Source organism: Centruroides sculpturatus, unplaced genomic scaffold (genome assembly GCF_000671375.1).
Source record: "Centruroides sculpturatus isolate CEXI.00-Female unplaced genomic scaffold, Cexi_2.0 scaffold1039, whole genome shotgun sequence".
Taxonomy (NCBI): Eukaryota; Metazoa; Arthropoda; class Arachnida; order Scorpiones; family Buthidae; genus Centruroides; species Centruroides sculpturatus.
In genome coordinates this window covers 189,907-210,171 of record NW_019385341.1, presented here as the reverse complement: position 1 = coordinate 210,171, position 20,265 = coordinate 189,907, and the positions used below count along the sequence as shown (strand labels likewise).

At 30.5% G+C, this 20,265-nt stretch overlaps 1 protein-coding gene across 2 annotated transcripts in view; it reads left to right on the top strand.

Annotated features, from left to right (window-relative positions):
- Positions 1 to 1,125: 1,125 nt before the first annotated feature.
- LOC111637873 (dual specificity tyrosine-phosphorylation-regulated kinase 4-like) overlaps positions 1,126 to 20,265 on the top strand; it is an 88,489-nt gene continuing 69,349 nt past the window's right edge. For both annotated transcript variants that reach the window (XM_023383466.1, XM_023383465.1), the window contains exons 1-3: positions 1,126 to 1,372; positions 19,407 to 19,845; positions 19,915 to 20,078. In XM_023383466.1, coding sequence (XP_023239234.1) covers positions 1,310 to 1,372; positions 19,407 to 19,845; positions 19,915 to 20,078 — 666 coding nt within the window. In that variant the 5' untranslated portion in view covers positions 1,126 to 1,309. The remainder of the gene's footprint in view (positions 1,373 to 19,406; positions 19,846 to 19,914; positions 20,079 to 20,265) is intronic.

The following is a 20,265-nucleotide window of genomic DNA, read 5'->3' as shown; positions in this document are numbered from 1 at the left end:
GTTCTACTGTATTCGAAAACATTTTGTTTAAACGTTTTCTATGATTCCTATACTACAGTATAAATATTTATTTTATAATGCTATCTTTAAGATATTTTAGAATGTAGCTTAATAAATTAAAATTCTGATGTTAATCGATGAATTCATCTCATTTCAAAATCGATTCTAGTTCTTTAAATATATACAGGATGTTCTATAAGTCTGGCCCCATAGGACTCATAGGAGTTATGTTAATCTTTGTTTATTCTTTTACACGCGTGCAATTGATAGGAAGTCTGAATGCATCTGTTCAACTCTTCGGAGACATTTCACAGACTGTGGGTACCGATCATTAAAATATTTTCACTTTGATCTTTCTTATTCAGCGTTGTGCTTTACGTATAAAAAATAAACAAAGATAAATACAACCTCTACAGGGCCACATCATAAGGTCACACCTGTATATAAAAATGAACCTTGAGAAATTCGAATCCGAAAGATAATAATGATCCAGATTGATTCGAATTTATATTCCACACAACTAAAGGAGAATTTGCAATTTAATCAATTAATGGCTTTAGACTGTAATCCACATAAATATAAATTTAAGTCTAACATATAAAGTTAGAGAAAAATCTAATTTTAGGTGAAGATTCAATTTTATTAAGTTAGAAGGTTAATTATTGGCGTGAGATTCGTGAATTTGTATATCAAAAGCCAACAGGTTGTCGAAACACGACTCTAGGGAATTGATGGAGTACCATCATGACAACTATGTTATATGTATAATCGGCCGTACATTTTAATATTAATTATTTAAAAATCTTAAAGTGATTAACAGACGTATTTGAAATAGAAGAGATCTAAAACGGTTAAAAATTTTCTAAAAAAATGGTAAAAATTCGGATAAAATAATCGCAATGCTGCTGCCATCTATAAAGAAATAATGACAAACAAACGAGCAATCACTACTTAAAAAAAATAATAATAATAAATTTTGTAAATTATTATAAATTAAAAAAATACATTTTAAAATTTTAATTTATTTGTTAAAAACTATTTTAAAATTAACCAGAGACAATATTCATTATTTGTTTATGTTGTTGTTGTTATTTACGTTCGATCAGCTAAAAGGTTACCAAACGACGCAAAGCTCGCGCCACCTAGCGAACGACGGGCAAAGGAATTCCGACAGCGGCGGCCGTGGCGATGAGGCAGGAGACGTCTATCTGACTTTTCGTGTCGGCTACGCCGAGAAAAAATTAAAAATCTCGATTAACGAACGAACGACCGATGCTTTAATCGTGGATATATCGTTCGAGAGGTTGAAATGAGCGAAGAGGTCTGTTCCGAGACCCAGCTACCTCTTCTCCAGCAGGAAACTATACTGAAGGTAAGATTCTTTTTCCGATGTAAAATTAACTTTTATTATTATCAATTCTCAGTTGTCATTTATGTATAAGCGAGTTACGTCGAACTACTGTAAAGTGATCTTGACCTTCTGACAACGCAGCCTAACGGGAAAGCACTCTTTAGCTAGTGTTATTTGTTTCGGCCATGTTTCCACAGCTGCGTTGGCAACCGACACTCCCGCTTTCGGTAATCCGAAAATCAATCATATAATGGCGCATGCGTTTACTTTCTCTACCATTGCCCCAGTTTTGGTGTCCCTGACTTTATCGACAAAGAAGAGAGCTTCTCTCTCCATCCGACCTCGATTTTTCTGGGAAAGAAGACGAAGAGAATGTCCCGCTACCTCGGAGAGCATAAACTAGAAACGACCTCGATAGAAGAGGAGAATATGGGTCGTCGATCGATGAAGATTTCTATTTTTAGAACACTCTAATTGGGTCGTTTCGTCCCCCGTTTTCCGACGTACAGATTTTCCGAAAATAATCTTTATTGATGCGATATTTCGAGTATTTTATCAACTCGAGTATCCACTACTATTATTTTCTATTCTTTCAATTGGTTCTGTTCTTCGACTTTTATCAGAATTCCCATTAATTCTCCATTATCTCACCTTAACGATTGTTTGAGTTGACGGAGCGAAATTCTTCTCTTACTAGACTCTCTAATATCGAAATCTTGGATGTTTAACCTTTAGTATATTGATGTTTAAAGTCACAAATTGAATTATTTGATTCGGTTGTATAATAGTTTTCTTGCGTGAGTCGTTTTCTTCTATTATGACAGAAAAGGAAAAGAGCACTTTGAATTATACTAAAACGTTTTGTTTTAATTAAATACACACTTAAAAATTTAAATTTATGCTTTTTTTGATTTATTGAACTCTCATTTAAAATTTATTATNTTTTTTTATATCAATCTGATTTCGAATTTCAGTAACGAATATTTTTCAGTTTCGAAACAAGTCAAGAATATATCTGTCAAATTTATATCACTAATTGTTGTTAGGTCGCAATTTTCAGATTGTAAACCTATGCATTGCCACTGACGTCCATTCATCTGTCCTTTTAATCTCGAAAACGGAGTTAGGTGGATGAAAACCGAGATCAGACATGAAAAGCTTAGGATTATGGACCGGAAGTCATGCAAATTTTTTAAAATTAAAAGATGATTAAAAATCGCAAATCGACATTGTGACGCTGTCACAATAATATACATTCAATTTTTCTTGTGCGGTGATGAGATATGATTAGTATACTTTACTCTCCAACCACGAATATTACACTACCTTGCTATTAATGCATACGTTGTTAGAAGATGTAACATATATATTTTTTTACGTTATATCTGTAATAAAGTTAATATATATCTTATCTTTCGAATTGTTATTTAAAGTGTATCAAATTTACTATACACCTAACTTATTTGTGCGTTTATTTTATTTGTAATTTCACTTAAAGTAGTCTTGCTTACAATTATAATTTCTTCTGCCATTGAAAAAAAAAGACAGTAGACTTCAAATAATCATTAATTCCTTATTTTATATACTGGTATTTGATTTTTCCACGATAATTTGTATAGTTTTGAAATGCTTATAGATTTTTCCATCTAAGTATTTTTAAAACTTTATAAATAAAATATTCTATATACAGTATATATAAATTCGAATGGTTGTCTGTCCTTTATACTCTTCTAAACCCTTTGACCGATCTGCACCAAATTTTTCAGAGTTACTCTCTAAGACCTGCGGAAAATATAGTCGAACACGAAACCTGAACACATAAATGTACTGTACATGTGTTTAATGCTAAAAGCACATATTTTTATCACAGGATTAATTCACATGATGATAAAATATGATGAAAAGATGATAAAACTAGATCACACAAATTACAATCCATTTAAAAATCCTAAATGTTTCAGATGATTAAATCAAACATTAAAAAATGCAAATTTCAAATGATTAAGATCATAAAAATGCAATTTTTTCGAAGCTACAACTTACATTTTATTATATAATCAAGTTAATTATGTACGTATACACAGTGGCGTAGCGTAGTGGGGGCGGCAGGGGCGGCTCGCCCCGGCACTTTTAAGGGGCGACAAAATTTCACAATAAATAATAATAATACTGTATCTTGTAAAAATTTGAACCATTTTATTTCATATTTTTGTCGCGCCTACGATTCGGACCGATTGAAATGAGCACGGAATTTTTCATTACTTATTCTGTGACGAAACTGAATTTTAGTCTTTTAAATTGAGATACCTAAATAAGGGGGGTGAAATTTTCCTCCGCCCCGGGCGGCTGACACCCAATCTACGCCACTGCGTATACACACTCGAATAAACGTTAATAACTAAGTTTTGCGTTCTAATTGACAAAGCATTAAAGTTTATAGATAAGTCTTTCATCACAGATAAACTGTGAAAGACATATCTATAAACTTTAAAATAATTTATTTTTAGGAAATTCGATTCTTGGATATTTTTATTCTTGTGAAGATTATTAATTAAATTTTTTCTTGACAAATGATATTACTAATTGGAATAATTTATATTTTCGTGCCTTGTTTTGCCTTAATTAAATTAATCGTGAATATTAACTTAGCTAATCAGTTAATTTAATTTTCTTTTTTAAAATTTAATTTACGATTAAAGATACATTAAAATCGTTATTATTACGTAATGTTAATAGTTTGTTTACATTAATGCAGCAATAGTAATGGATGTTTACAATTTATTTTATTATTGCTTTTGTTAAATTTAAAAGCTATTATTATGAAGTATACTGTTAAATAACATACTTTGATATAGCTATAATAATTCATTTGCATCATATAAATTAAATGATTTTAATTGTATTAAATTTAAGTGATTACAGGTATCTCTTGCTTAACGCGGGATTTGATTATACACGTGGGCAATCCCTTTATATGCGCGGCAGAAGTTTTAATTTAAAGTGCTTTACCAGCTGTCTATTTAACTTAGATATCGTATTTTGATTAATGCGATTTTGATATACGAGGTAGGATCGAGGGAGTAATTAACCACGTTTATAAGGGATACCTGTATAATTATCTTAAAAATAAGTAAGATTTTCCTATTGAAGAAATATGCTTGAACAAGCAAAATTTATTTCCGTTTTTATAGACATGGCACGTCTGGCAAGCACATAAATAAGCAAGCCAATGACGTAGTCCGTTTCATACGAAATGAACTTATGTCATTGGTTGCTTACTGACAAGTGAGCTGCTTGCAAACGCTCTCAGTTTGGCTAATTGGTATATTTATATAATAGTATTCCAAGTACTAAAATTAGTCTTATTCTATGAAAGTAAGATAAGAGTCGGCTACTGTATTAAGATCCTTGAAATAAAGGTCTTAAGTAGATATGGACTCACCAATGGCCGCGTGGGTAAACCACTGAATACTGATCGCCAGTTCGCATCTCACCAACGAGGTCCGAACTCGCTACGTGAAGGTTTTAGTGTTTTATTTTCCTGTTTCATATCTAAATAGGACTCAGTTTACCATAGAAAATCCTCTCGGGAGATATTTTCCTTTGGCAGATCGTTCACGTATTGCGTTGCCATATCCCATCATGTAGTTATGATGTTTTGTATGAAAAATGCCCCGTGCTCCTTATATTTTAAAAAGTCTTCATACATATGCTTTTAGAGAATACAACCAATTGAAGAAAACTTTATTTATTTGAAAAAGCATTTGGAAATATACTCAAATAGGAGAATCGAAATGATAATTTTTCATTAGCACTTTCTTATTTCTGTGGCTTGGAAGAATAAGAGCCAATTTCAAGTGATTGACCCTTATTCCTTCAAGCCGCAGATTTATAAATGTAAAATATGATTTCATATATTATGATATAAAATGTGATAATTTTTTTATATCAATCTGATTTCGAATTTCAGTAACGAATATTTTTCAGTTTCGAAACAAGTCAAGAATATATCTGTCAAATTTATATCACTAATTGTTGTTAGGTCGCAATTTTCAGATTGTAAACCTATGCATTGCCACTGACGTCCATTCATCTGTCCTTTTAATCTCGAAAACGGAGTTAGGTGGATGAAAACCGAGATCAGACATGAAAAGCTTAGGATTATGGACCGGAAGTCATGCAAATTTTTTAAAATTAAAAGATGATTAAAAATCGCAAATCGACATTGTGACGCTGTCACAATAATATACATTCAATTTTTCTTGTGCGGTGATGAGATATGATTAGTATACTTTACTCTCCAACCACGAATATTACACTACCTTGCTATTAATGCATTCACTAGAGTTTTTTAAGTAGGCTTCGTGTTTATGATTGCAATTTTGCATATATTTAATGATAATTTTAGTGATATCTTTGTCACAAAAAGTAGATGTGTTTGGAATCTATGGTGATAATTAATTTATGGATTTGTAAAGAATATTATAAGTAAACTTGTCTTCGCTTTATGGATTTTCATTTTAATGCATAATGGAAATTTATATATCTGCTTATAAACACTAATTATACCACCATCTCTTTATAGTTAATTGTATATTTCTATGCTTAGCATTTATCTAAATATATAAACTTACTTGTCCTGACTGACTGACTGACTGATTGATTCATCATCGTCCAGAGCAAACCGCTGAACCTAAAGAGGTGAAATTTGGTACACAGTTAGGGTACGTCATAAAAACGCACACTAAGGCCAGGAACACACATGCGTAAAATTCGGCGTAAAATCTAGCATAAAACAGAAAGCGTAAACATTTTTCTGAAATTTTGGCAGAAAAATAACCGAAAAAAGAGTAGAGCATGTCTCTACTTTTTACGCCCAAAATTCCTCCAATATAGAGAAATCTTTTTGTGACGTCAAAGTCAACACGTGGTTTTTATTTTAATAATGACGGCAATGGCGGTTAGCCCTATAGTTGTGACGGTCTCCAAAAAACGAAAAATAAATGAAATAGAAGGCTTTATTGAATCCGTTTGACCCCATCAGTGTCTTTATGACAAAAAAGTTTTACGTATAAAGATACTGTATTTAAACGAAGTTCATGGACGGCCAAAAGTGCTAAATTTCAAATAACAGGTAGGTGTAGTAGAATCGATATATAGTATTTAGATCATATGTTCTTTATTTCAATTCGGAATACAAGTCTATTAATTTGAATTTTATAAATTATAGCAGAGGCAGCGGAGAAAAAATGGAAAGTACAGTACGTACAAAGGGATAGATATATGAGAGAAAAAAATTAATAAAATGTAGCACTGTTAGTGGTAGTGGTATTCTCGATCGTTAAATTATAGTTCCGGAATCAACGAATTATCAAATCCATGTAAATCACGCTCTCGAAATTGCTTTCTAACCCACCAGCGTCTCTTTTGATGTTTTTTAATAAAATCATTTCTTAAAATCATCAATGTTTGAATGGAATACAGCCACCAACTAATAATAATATCAGATACCGACGACACCATTTTACTAAACTATATATGACGTTTTACATTTCCGTTTCTTATTCGGTCAGAATTTTTACGTATGTATGTTCTGGCATAAAAGCGAAAAACAGAAACTGAACCGAAAACTGATTTCTGATTCAGTTTTCTGCCACACAATTTTACGCATGTGTGTTCTTGGCCTAAGAAGGGATTTTTCGAAATTCCCCCGCGGGGGGAGAGGGAGAGCATTAAGGCTTAACCTGAAGAACGGCTTCTATTGTATTATTTTAGATGCGATTGTTTGTTTTCAACTACGTTTAGTCTTCATTAAATACTTAGGTGTATTAAATTGATAACATTTCAGACATTGTTATAAATATTTTTATATATTTCGATTTTTTAACCAAATGTTCGAACCGTTTTAAATTCGAATTTGTTATTGCATATTGGTTCGATTGTAGAACGATTGTAAACGTTCCAGAAAATTGATCAAATTGAAAATAGTTCGTTTGATTCTCAGCAATTCTCATCATTCTCAGCGGCAGGTGTTATATAACAATTACTTTACTATGGTTGTTGAAATACTGAATATAAATGGGGTTTGCTTGCAAAATCCGCGCGGGCGAAGTCGCGGGTAACAGCTAGTGAATCTATAATAATTATTATCATAATCAATAAATAAGTTTTAAATAATTTTCATTGCTGTTAAATTGGCATTAAGTATAAATTTCTGTTTCACTATTATATATTTGTTTGACTTTTGAATATTTTTTGATTTTTGAAAACAGACGGCTTTTATGAGATTGAAAACGTTTTAATAGAAATAGATTTTTTTACATTAGACCTTATGACTCATCACCATAGGGTAATTTTTCTCCTAATATGATTATACTAGCTGTTACCCGTGACTTCGTCCGCGGAGGTTTTGCAAGCAAACCCCATTTACATTCAATATTTCAATAACCATAGTAATTGTTAGGTCTATATAACACCTACAACTGAAGAGAATCAAACGAACTATTTTCAATTTGATCAATTTTCTGGAACGTTTACAATCGTTCTATAATCGAATCAATATGCAATAACAAATTCGAATTTAAAACAGTTCGAACATTTTTAAAATTGAAATAGATAAAAATATAACAATGTCTGAAATGTTATCAATTTAATACACCTAAGTACTCAATGAAGACTAAATGTAGTTGAAAACAAAAAATCGCATCTAAAATAGTACAGTAGAAGCCGTTCTTCAGGTTAAGCCTTAATGCTCTCCCTCTCCCCCCCGCGAGGGAATTCAGAAAAATCCCTTCTTAGTGTGCATTGCCATGACTTACCCTACTAAAACGCACATAAAAACAAAAAATCGCATCTAAAATAGTACAGTAGAAGCCGTTCTTCCGGTTAAGCCTTAATGCTCTCCCTCATCCCTCGCGGGGGAATTTCTAAAAATCCCTTCTCAGTGTGCGTTTTCATAACGAACCCTAACTGTATACCAAATTTTTGCTCTTTAGGTCCAGCGGTTTGCTCTGGGCGGTGATGAATCAGTGAGTCATTCAGTCAGTCAGGACAAGCAATTTTATATATATAGATTTGTAACGCGAAGGACAGATGTCATATTTGCATTTTTTTGTACAATCTTCTTTTATATTCATGAAACTTCTTTTTCTTTTGATCGAGGAAAATTAATACCTTTAATGATATAGTCTAAAATTTACAATAAGCCTATTATTATTATTGAATTTTTTCGGAGACAAAATGAATTTCTCTATATATAATAATAGTAATATGAATTTCTCTGTGTGTGATTTAGAAGGGCGTGTAAAAATTCGATTGATAATCTTTTTGTTCAAGAGAATGGCTTGGCTTGATTAGATACATGGGCATATATGGGCGACTGACAACGGGGGAGTGCCCCCGAGAGAACTTTCTGTGGAAAACTGGCCTCTATTTAGGTGTTAGACACGCAAAGAAAACCCATAAAACTCCACTTGCAGGCTTATAGCCGTTGTGGAGTTTTATGGCTAACTACCGGTGTTCAGTAGGTTTATTCATTCGGTTACATGATTGACTTCGAGAGAACGTAATTCTTTTATAAATAAAGGCGAATTTTAGTATTAGAAAAAGCCAGCTATGAATCTGAACGGTCTGTATGACTATATAACTTAAATCTAGTCACATTCAGCTGATAAATATAGAAATAAAATTTATTCTTAAACTAATGAATATTTCTCTTTATAATGTTTAATTAACCAGAAAATTATCTCGAGTAATTCTGTAAATTAAGTTTATTCTACTAACTAAATAAATATAATCATCAAATTTTCATATTTTGATTTAATAGTTGAGTAGCTGTAGGCTATTCAGTAATTTATGATTAGCTGTACTAACCGTGACACTAACACAAAATGGACTATATAACTACTATAATTTCATCCATTAAAATCCATTAAACACTGAATCCGACTTGAAATAAATTTGATTTAGATGAAGGACGGAGAAACATTGGCCCAATTCAAAGTATTCTTGAAGGATTGCAAATGTTTACATCGGATTCGATCTGGATCTTGAAATGCTGTAGAGGAATATTTTATTGCGCATCTATTCAATTGACTTGAATAATTTATATATACATAAAATATTGACATAGTTACTATTTTCAAATGGATGTAATAGTTCAATTAAGCGTTAAATCTAAATAAACATTCATAAATACCTTTAATTAAAGAAACACTATAAGGTTTTTACTGTATCATAATTCTAAGTTCTCCTTCACTAACTGTAAGTCCTATTTTTATATTGAAACAATTTCAATATAAAAATAGCTTCAATCTTTAAAAAAATTGATCAATTATTCTTTAATTTAACTTATTCTTTTTAATGAATTAATTATGGGATAATTTATTACCAATTCTATTTTTACTCATTCTATTAATGAGCATTATCTTCATTTTATATTGCTAGATATACTGTATTTTTATCTTTTTTTTTTTTTAGAAAATTTAGAAAATTTTTATCAAATATTTAACAAATGAGCAAACATTTGAATCATTTTATTTACACAGTGTTTCAAAAGTTTATCATATACCAACTTTTAATTTTAATATTTTCTTGCTGTTAGTTTTTACATAGAATTTCTATAATTGAATCAGTTATTTTTCTAATTTTTTTTTGGCATAGATCCTTATATCTTATGTTTTCAAAAATATTTTTTATTTTTGTTCCTTTAAGACTCTGACTTTTGAGATACAGATATGGATGTAATGTTAATGTTAATAAAAATATAACAAGAACAACAAATTTTTCCGCGAACGAACAATATGTTACTGATTGACAAGTTTTGGTTTCCGCTTTAGATAGTCCAAGCAGCTACTTGTCGCCTAATTTGCCTACCTGATAAGAATAGTTTGGTTTGGTTTGCCGTAACACATGTGCGATCTACCAAGGGAATGCCTCCCGAAGGATTTTCTATGGGAATTTGGACTCTGTTCAGATATTAAGTACACAGTCGTCGAGAAAACGGAATCCGCGCGATTCAAAAAGCTATATTTTGGTGGAATCGTCCTTATGGTTTTTACTTTCTATTTCTGTGTCACAATCAATTATCGGATTCTTAAAAGTGTTCCTATCGGTTAAAATACAAGATGACTGATTGGTTAAGATTAATAGTAAAACCACATTTGTTATTGGAAACCATCTTACCAAAATGCTTCCACTAGCCATGCTTGAAATCTAGTGGATCCATAAACTTGCCCGCAAATCTGTTGCGGGCAAGTTTACGGATTGTGAAACGACTGCCAAAGCGAAAAACCTGAGATTGTGATGCGAATCCGCATCCGCTGTTTTCCGCTTTGCAAAAGTGACTGTGAACAGGCTTTAGACACGTTAAAAAATCCGGCAAACTCGCGCAGCCAGCTCGTTTGTGGAGCGCGAATCCGCCGCCAACTACCAGTCTTTAGTGGATTTATCCACTCGGTCACTGGTTGGTCTGATGAAAATGGAAGTACGACCCAAGTCGACATCGCTACTCATTAACGATGTTTCTGATTATTGTCGTGAACCGATCGTGTTTGAAACACTCGCTCCTTTATTACCGAGTACTCTAGATGAGAGTGATCAAATTATCATTGATCAAAAAATGATCGATTCACTATTGATCCGAAGCGTTATAAATATATACAAATTTCGTGCTGTAGCTAGTAAGACTGTGGAACTTTACAAATCTGTTTATTTTTTGGACAGTCAGTACTTAAATAAATGTGTGAATTTATAGACTGTTTTGCATGCTATGCAGAAGCGTAGCCTCTAATAAAAGGTTCTCTTTCCAATGAAAGACTGTTGTTCCTGGTGATTTGACACGACGAAAATAAAGACATTTACTCTTTTCTACGGAATTTTTTAAAATTTGTATTTTTTTTTCTCACTTCCCGTCTTTAGGATACGCTCCACAATTTGCTCATCTCTAAATTAAAGGAATATTTTCTGTGGCAAACACAATACAAAGCACAAAAGTATCTATTCATTCTTAATTGTTAATTTGTCGTCTATTCTTAGAATATACTTATACTTCACCTTACAGGTTCTCTTGAAAATTGTTCAGGTTGCAGCGATCGATATTTATTATTATTATTATTATTATTATTATTATTATTGCTAAGCTAGATTTTTAAAACCGGTAAAATGTGCATAAGATACTGTTATAACTGTACTAAACAACTGATTTCTAATAATCCATATTTACAACTCAGTTATTGATTTTTTAAAGTGAAAATATACTGTAAGTCAAAGAACATTTGAACTTGTAATTATTAATATGCCCGAGAAACAGATATTTAGTAAATTAAACAAAGGATCTTTATATTTATTTCTATTTTACGGTATTTTTCTTTCCTAAAACTGCCCTTTTAAAATTCGTATACTGAAGTATTTAATAGAATAAAATACGTATTTAATATCTCTTACATTCCAACCATCTAAATTCGAATTTATTGGATAGTTATTTTATATTATTATAGAAATAAAATGTTTTTACAATGTTTATAGTAAATATTTAATAAAATCTTTCAAGTTTCCATCATATATTTATCATGATAAATTTCCTATCGCACTTTTACATCTAAAATGAACAAAGTAGAACTTGACAATGACGAAGTGTTACCTATTTGAAATTCTTTGGCATTTATCAAGTGGAGTATAGAAAGGGAAATTAAATTTTCTTTTTACATAACACAATAAAACTCGTTTGATATTCATTAATGATCCAATAAAACTGTTATATTCTTTTTTTGAAGTATGCAGATAATTCATTAGTATAATATACAATATGTTATATTTATAGATAGATGCAATCTGTTCCTAAACTGAATTTCTTTGTTTAGCTTTTCATTGTAAAATCAATATAACGGTATTCTCTCTAACATCGTTTAAGCTGCGGTAAATGGAAAATATCGTTAGAAAACTTTTTCTTTAAGTTAATGTTTCGAAATGAAGTCGACCATTTTGTCTTCGGTGTACCACGAAAAATCAGAACTTCCTATTTTAAAGTGAATTATGACTATATTTTAACTAAGATGAAGGCGCATTTAAATTTGACATGGATTATTATTGCTAGGATTAATTCCAAATAACAAATAACATGCTATTTGGAATTAATTAAAATTTTGTTTCGAAAGGAAGATTTTTTTTTATAATTTTAAGAAAATTGTTTAAAATTAAAACGCTAATGTTAATCTATTTTTTTTATATTATGCTTTTTCTAAAAATTAAGTATTTTTATTGCTAAGAATAGCCCCTAGATTAAAAAAAGACCAATTCTGTCAAAGATGATAGAGGAATAAACTTGCTATACAAAACGTTAAAGATAAAGTATTTGGCATTTATATGATAGTGAACACTATACCGAGTAAGAAACCTTCGTAAACGTAAGACGAAAACTCAACCGTTTCTGAGATAAATAATCCGACAAAGACAGAATTTTTTGAGAGTTTGCCACACTTTTTGAGAGTTTCAGCACGCTTGCCAATATCATCTTACATGATGATGATGCTAAGCGCTTGCAAATGTAAGGAAAACACACAGAAAAATACTCACAAAATTCTTTTAATCCAGCAGATAGTTTTTAATGAAACGAACGTTTTCGGCTGCTTTTATCAGTCATCCTCACGGAGAAAAATTTCCAGGGCAAAGCTCGGAAAAAAATAATTACAGCAATACATTTTTATTTAATTAGTTAGTGGAAAATATCGCAGTTTTCGATCTAGATTAACTAAGGTTTCTTTACTCAGTATAATTTGTGCTTTATAAATACTGAATACTTTTTTAACACCCTATGCAGTTTGTTATTGTTACTTTTCCGGCTCTGTTATATATAAGAGGGAAAGTATGGCGATCGGTCAGAAAAGACTCTCCGAGATTTTTTAATTTTTTGGACTCGGGGACCTTGAAATGTTGAGAAATGCGATATATAAATAAATAAAATATAGAATAAAATCCCGAATTTTATTTTATGTATGGATGTTAGTGTTTGGGGGACACGATTTTGTTCACCCTGTTCGAAGATTAATAACTCCTGTGCTTTTTGTTGAAAATTTCTGAAATTTTGCAGGGAGGTTTGTATATTAGGGAGATTGATGCTATAAATTTTGGTGGTTAAAGGTCTAGGTGGTGGGGGATTGAGGAGGTTTATGTGTCGTATCTCGAGTAGGGTCAGACTTAATGATGATTTTATTCGTTATTAGCATTTACAATTTTTTATAAAACCCATCTTTATCCTCAAAATGAAGCGTTTTGCCATTTTATAATATTTTTAAAAACTTTTTATATTTTTAATTAAAATATCACAACAGATGGCACCACACACGCAATTTTCAATGTTACCAGGAAAGTTAAGCAACTTATTGCTGAAATTTTAAATCTAATTATTTAATTTCTTGACGTATTGCTGATACTAACAGTTTTCTCATTGTCTCGTCGAGAAACAATTAAGATGAAAAATAACTAATGATAAAATGCCAATTATTCAATATTTCATAAACATATAATAGTCATTAAACCTGAAATAAACAGCCGTTAATGCTAGACGTATCTATTGTTCATATTCGTGGAACTTCATCGACCAGCAATTTGCATGATGCTGCTATATATCCTTGTTTACTATTTATAATAGATTTCGCAATATACGTTATACTAGACATTGTTGCAAGAAAGATATATAATAGATTATTTTAAAAAATATTTATATTAATATTTATAATGCAATATTGAAATAAGGAATAATTCTTAGATTTCTCACTTTAGGACCTTTAGGATGAAGTTTCAGGCGCTCGACAGAATAGATTTTAATGTTGATAAAAATACCGGTATCAAAAATTAGTTACATATCATTCCAAACTGATTATTTTATTGTTAAAAATTTTTTATATATAATTAATTCAAGGGGAGACGATGACAGCCATCTTAAAAATTAATTTTAATATGTAATTTTAATCAAAAATTTCTGAGAGGATTATGTAAATGTTTAACTTGATCCTGAATCAATATTAAATCCATATTAAATAAAAAAATCATAAGATGTGATTTTTTTATATCCAACATAATAAATTTCAGTATAGTCAAACCTCCAAAAAAACAGTGTTTGTTTAGTAGCAAGTTTGGCATGAGCTTCTCTGGCTATTTCGCCCCGTGGAATGTGTAAGCTCTTTGGCTAGTATTAGTAATTGGATACGTTTATTACGGTGGACGTAACGCGCGGGAATAATACCTTCCGGAGATGTTTATTAAGGGCAACTGGTCCCAAGTTCAGGCGTTACAAACGTGGAGAAAACCCGGCCCGTCCGAGTGATGCGCGAACCCACGATCGAACTCCCAGTGTTCAGGAAAGGGAACCGCTTGCCTACTGGTGAGCCCAAACAACAGTCATTTTTTGTGTTCCCATCAGAGTCCGTTCGGAGGTTTGACTTTATGTGAATATTTAATTTTCAAATGTTTAAATTAATAGCTGTATTAGAAATTTTCCAGATCTGTTCATGACTATTTATTTATTTTGATCTATAATTATATTTACATAATACTGTACATTGAAATTATAATATCTTGAAATTTGCATAGTTCTGTGTAGCAATACAAAATTTTTGTAAAACTAATACTAAACATTAGATTGAAAATAACCGAAAGAGTTTTTTATGATCATAAAAAGTAAGTTTAATCTTGTATATGTGATTTACTACTTATTTTGTTCGATATAATATACATTTTTCATTATTTCACTTATTTTATCTCGCTACGTAGATATATTCCATAAATACAAACAGCACAGATATTCATAAACATAAAAATAAAGATATTAAACTGAAAGTTTATTATGAGCTCTTTGTATGTTTTAGAATATTTTAAAATTGAATGAAATATAAAATAAGAAGCAAAAAAATGAAAAATTGTCTGTTAAACAAAATAATAATAAAACAAAATCTGTTATTTATTATTAATTCAAATATGTAAGATATTAATTATAGTAATTTGCGTAGTTTTTGCTGATTTGAAAAGTTTATCAAGTAAATTTTATTTTTATTTTGTGGAAATTTATTTTCATAGTTTGATGTAGTGATCGTCCATGCATTACGTGACGTTTTTTATGTTTTCAATTACCCCTGTAACTCTTCGTAATGCTGCCGCACATACTCATCAAAAAATTACGTAACGCATATCCTCGATCTCTTAACTGTAATGCAATAACACCACAACACGAGAATACATAACGTCGCATTATTTTATTAATTACATTATTGTTAATTAATTACATGTAACGAGGGAAAAGTTCTTCATTAAGAACTGGATTTAACACAACAATTAAATTTTATGAAGGCAACAAGAGAAAAAAATAAATAAAAATTATTGTGCTTTGCGATTACAAAACTCAATGTGGATGGATCAAAAGTGCTATTGGCGTCATTTGAATATTAGCTCAAAGAAATATTGTTCAAATGGAGAATCAATTATTGTTTCCATAAGCTTTTGAAGAGAGAATTAAACATATTTTAGTTTTGAAATTATCAAAATAAATGTAATTAATTATTAAAGCATATTTTAAAGAAGCATATTGCAATTTGATAATTCTAATAGTTTCCGTAGAACAATGCAACTTGTTCATAATTCTATAATAATCAAGAACAAGCTCAATTTTGTTGTTGAAACTCTAGAATGAAGCTAATGACCAGTTATGAAGATGAAGTATGTTAGAGATTGTTCTGCTTATTGCAATCATAGAGTTTCTGTTTTGAGTCACATTATTATTGAAATTTTAATACAAAGTAGAATATTCTGTTGGGTTTAGATTTCACATTGTATTTCAACAAAAATCAATATGACACATCAAATAATAACAACAAGTCTAATGTAAACAACGCCATTTCAAATGTATAAAGAAATTTGTGAAAAAAGAATTGAATTGGATTGATGGGATATGCAATACAATAACTGGATGATCTACCAAAAGGGTGCCACAAGGAGGACTTTCTTTGGGAAAATAGTCTCTATTTGGATGTTAGACACGTGAAGAAAATCCAGAAAACCCCACGTGGGGAGTGATTCGAAGTCTGATCCCCACCTTCCGGGGATCAGACTCGGACCACTCACTGTTCAGTGATTTTGTCTATTCGGCTACTGGTGGGCTCTGATGAAAAAAAAGGCGTTTTCGATCGTTATTATTAAAGCGGTATTATATTTACAAAGAGGTTTTCCTTTATTCATTTTGCATGTATTATTTCACTTATTTTAATGTTCGAGTTTATGCTAAACTTTTCTTTGTAAATTACACAATATAAATAGCATTAAAGTTTTAATTGATTATAAAAAAAATTCCATTTCCTATTAGGCGTTAGATTTATGGACTTTATTTGCTTATAAAATAAGAATAAAATATTTTTCAACTGTTAATTAAAACTTAGAATGAAATTTTTATCATCTTTTTAATGACGACTTTAGGATCGTCATTTCAGGTTTTATTGACTGCTGATAGAAAAGATTTTTTTTAATTTAAAAAATAAAGTTATATAATAAAAATGACGTTTAATTTAAACCAGAATATTTTTATATTACTTTCTTCATTGAATTAAAACATTAGTTATTCGTTAATTAATAATAAATTATTTTAGCATTAATTGAATGAACATTGCTTTTAATTTAAAAGTTAATTCAACTTTATTTTAACATTAATTAATTTGACATTAATTTGACAAAACTGATTAGCATTGTTAAATCCTAATTTACAGTAATCTACTAAAGACTATACTGATTCCGAAATTTCAAATACGATATTAGCAGTTTCTGGATAGCTTAAAAGAAATTAATTAAGAAACAAAAAAAATTTGATTTTCTCGTTGTTTTTTTTGCATCTACTTTTACATTGATGATGCAGTTAAAGAAAATATTCCCAAATTATATAATGAAAGATATAATTGGATGAAATCGGTCACTGATACATTACATAATAATTGGCCGAATAATTAATTGTCTTTTACACGACTTTGTTGTAATGCGAACTAAGGTTCTAAGGAATGACAAAGACAATGTCGTCTACATAAAAGTATTTTCAATCATTTAATGAATCATCGTCCACCAAAAGCGGATACGGCGACAACTTATGGGCGATTTGCAAAGGGGATAATTTCCGGTAGGATCTTCTGTGAGAAACTGACTCCTATTTAGGTGTTATATATGTAAAAAAAAAACTCCGAAAAACTCCATTGGTTAACCTGTCGGTCGGGAGCGAATCCATGACCAATTAATTAATCATTTGAAGAAGTTCATGTGTTTTATACGTTATTGAAGCGTATGTAAATTATAGTTTATATTCTAAAGAAAATTTAAAATTTTGGGTTGTTTTGAATGAATTATTTCTTTTTATTTAAAATATAGTATTTAATTACCGTATTTTATGTCATATATGACGCACTCCCATTTCAGCACAGTATTTAGGTAAAAGTATTTAGTGAATTTAAGCAATCACGCGCCTTTGGTATTCTGCCCCAAAAATTATTTTTTACTGTAAAGTACCAAGTAAGTAAAATTAAAATGCACATTCTTATTTATCAGAGAAAAATAAGTCATTTACTAATGAAATTTACCATTAAAATACTGTACATGAATACACGCAAAAGCTGCTTATCTGTAGCTAATAATAATATGTTTAATATAATAACATCTTTATTCAGGAGTTGGGCTAGGTAGAGGTTTTCTGTAGCCTATGGAAGACTGTTTGGGAAGTTCAACCTATGACAGATCACAACTTCACTTACAAGACAGCAATTTTCGAGCTTTCTTTTGGATAAAAGTCGCATCTAAATACGATAATTTCTATATTATTAATTTATTTTTAATATTTTAAATTTTTTTACGTATTACTCAAGGTATTAAGGTATTGAGAATATGAATGAAGATGAATGAGTATGTAGTTTATCCGTTTCCCGTAAATTAAAAAGAAATTTATAGAATTATGCATAGTATCACTAATAAAAGTCATCATTGCCTATAAAACAAAATCTATTAAATTCTTTGTAATCGTGAAACTTGCTGCTGTCTGAATCCTATTGCAGTGCTGGATTTATTTCGTTTTATACGTTCAGGATATGAAAATTTGATACTCTGTTTTTGTGAAATACACTTCACTTGAGAAAATTTTATAAAATGAAATCATATTGTCGAAATTAATCATTCTCGGAATTTGTACAAGTTAAGAAACCAAAGGAAAAAAAAAAGTGAATGTTAAATAGAAATTGAAAACAAAAGAAATTACTTTTAAAATTAATAAAAATTTAATTTAGCTTTATAAAAAATGAAATTATTACAAACGAAAAATGTACAAAGACTGAAAATCACGTTTTTTTTCGATTTCTATGAAACGAAAAGATTAAGATTTGAAAATTGATATACTATGATTTAACTCCAAAACAAATATACTAAATAAAAAATTCAGTTTAGTTTAGGGCACTTTTCACTTGTTTATTTGATTAGGCCCTTTACTATAAGTTTTGTTAAATTTCTTTAAACTCTTTATATTTATACTTTATAATTTCTTTCAGTAATTTTATGTCTATGACCTATAAACAATTAGAACAAAAGGAATAATGTTTTTAAACTGAATAACGATGAAAATTTGATTCTTCAATTAGCTCATTGATATCCTTAATGATGGTTATCTGGTCATTTCATTAATATTTTCCGGTATTATTCAAGATGGAAAAATGCTACTTTCTATATATTTTATTTATAGATTAATTTATTATGTTTGTTTTTTTTTTCTTTACGGTAAAAGTGAATACTCAGATTTTCAGACTTCAAAACCAAATTCCGAAAATAATTTGATACATCAGACTTATTGTGATAGTCTGTAAATTGTTTGTAGTATACATACATATAACCAAATATTAAACTTCTAGATTTTTTTTATTAAACTAAAAAATATTCAAAGTTTAGTATTTGGTTATGCATAATTCATTCGTGAATTAAAAAGTCAAATACATTTATTAAAATGGGACAAGACAACGCAAAATATAATGATGATATATTTTTTTTTTTTCAGGATCATGTCAGTCTGCCTCATCGCGATCCAATGGCTAAATTGGGCCGGGCCATCGTCAAACAATTTCAAGTTAGTAAATCTCGTCCGGTAGCGGCACTCGCTTCATTAACACAACGGCTGTCCCGTCATAATGTACTTTCTCGTTTGGACAAGTCGACTAGTTTACCTAGCATTTCCGTTCAAAGATTACCTTCCTCTAAAGCTAGCGCCTCCAGTTCGGGGGATAAAGTTTCGGGGACGTTAACTGTTATAACCTCATTGCCGGTGCTGGGCAGTAGCAGTCGTAGCAGCTATAACGTAGGTAGTGATCATTCTTCGGCCACTCCCGAATGTGTTTCGCCTGCAACTGGCAGCCCGCAGCAAAACAGTAAAAGTTCAACTCCTCGAAACTTCCATCATCAAGACCCTTACGGCAGGAAGCTTCCTCTGATGCCAAATGGTAAGCAAATGCATCCTATGAAAATATTTAGTAAATCTCATTGCCTAAGCCGTACTTTTCTTAATACAGATGTGCTAAAGTATTATTCAAATCGTTTAAATGCTTTCGAGAGAGCGGAAGTGAAGCAATATCCAGAAATATGGTATCTAGGACTAGAAACAATTAAGATCGAAGGCAAGGAAGGTAGTCCGCAAAACTGTGGTTATGATGATGAAAATGGATCTTATATCAAGGTTAGAATGTTTTGTACGGAATTTGTCTGTTAAATACGAATATTTTTATTTAGTTTTAATTCGTTAATTTATTCATATTAACTCCATGACTTAATTCCTATTGTGTGCAAATTCTTCTCTTTAATTGTGCACTTGACCCAGAATTTAAATCCTAACCACTTCGGAAAATCGCTATGAACTGACTTGA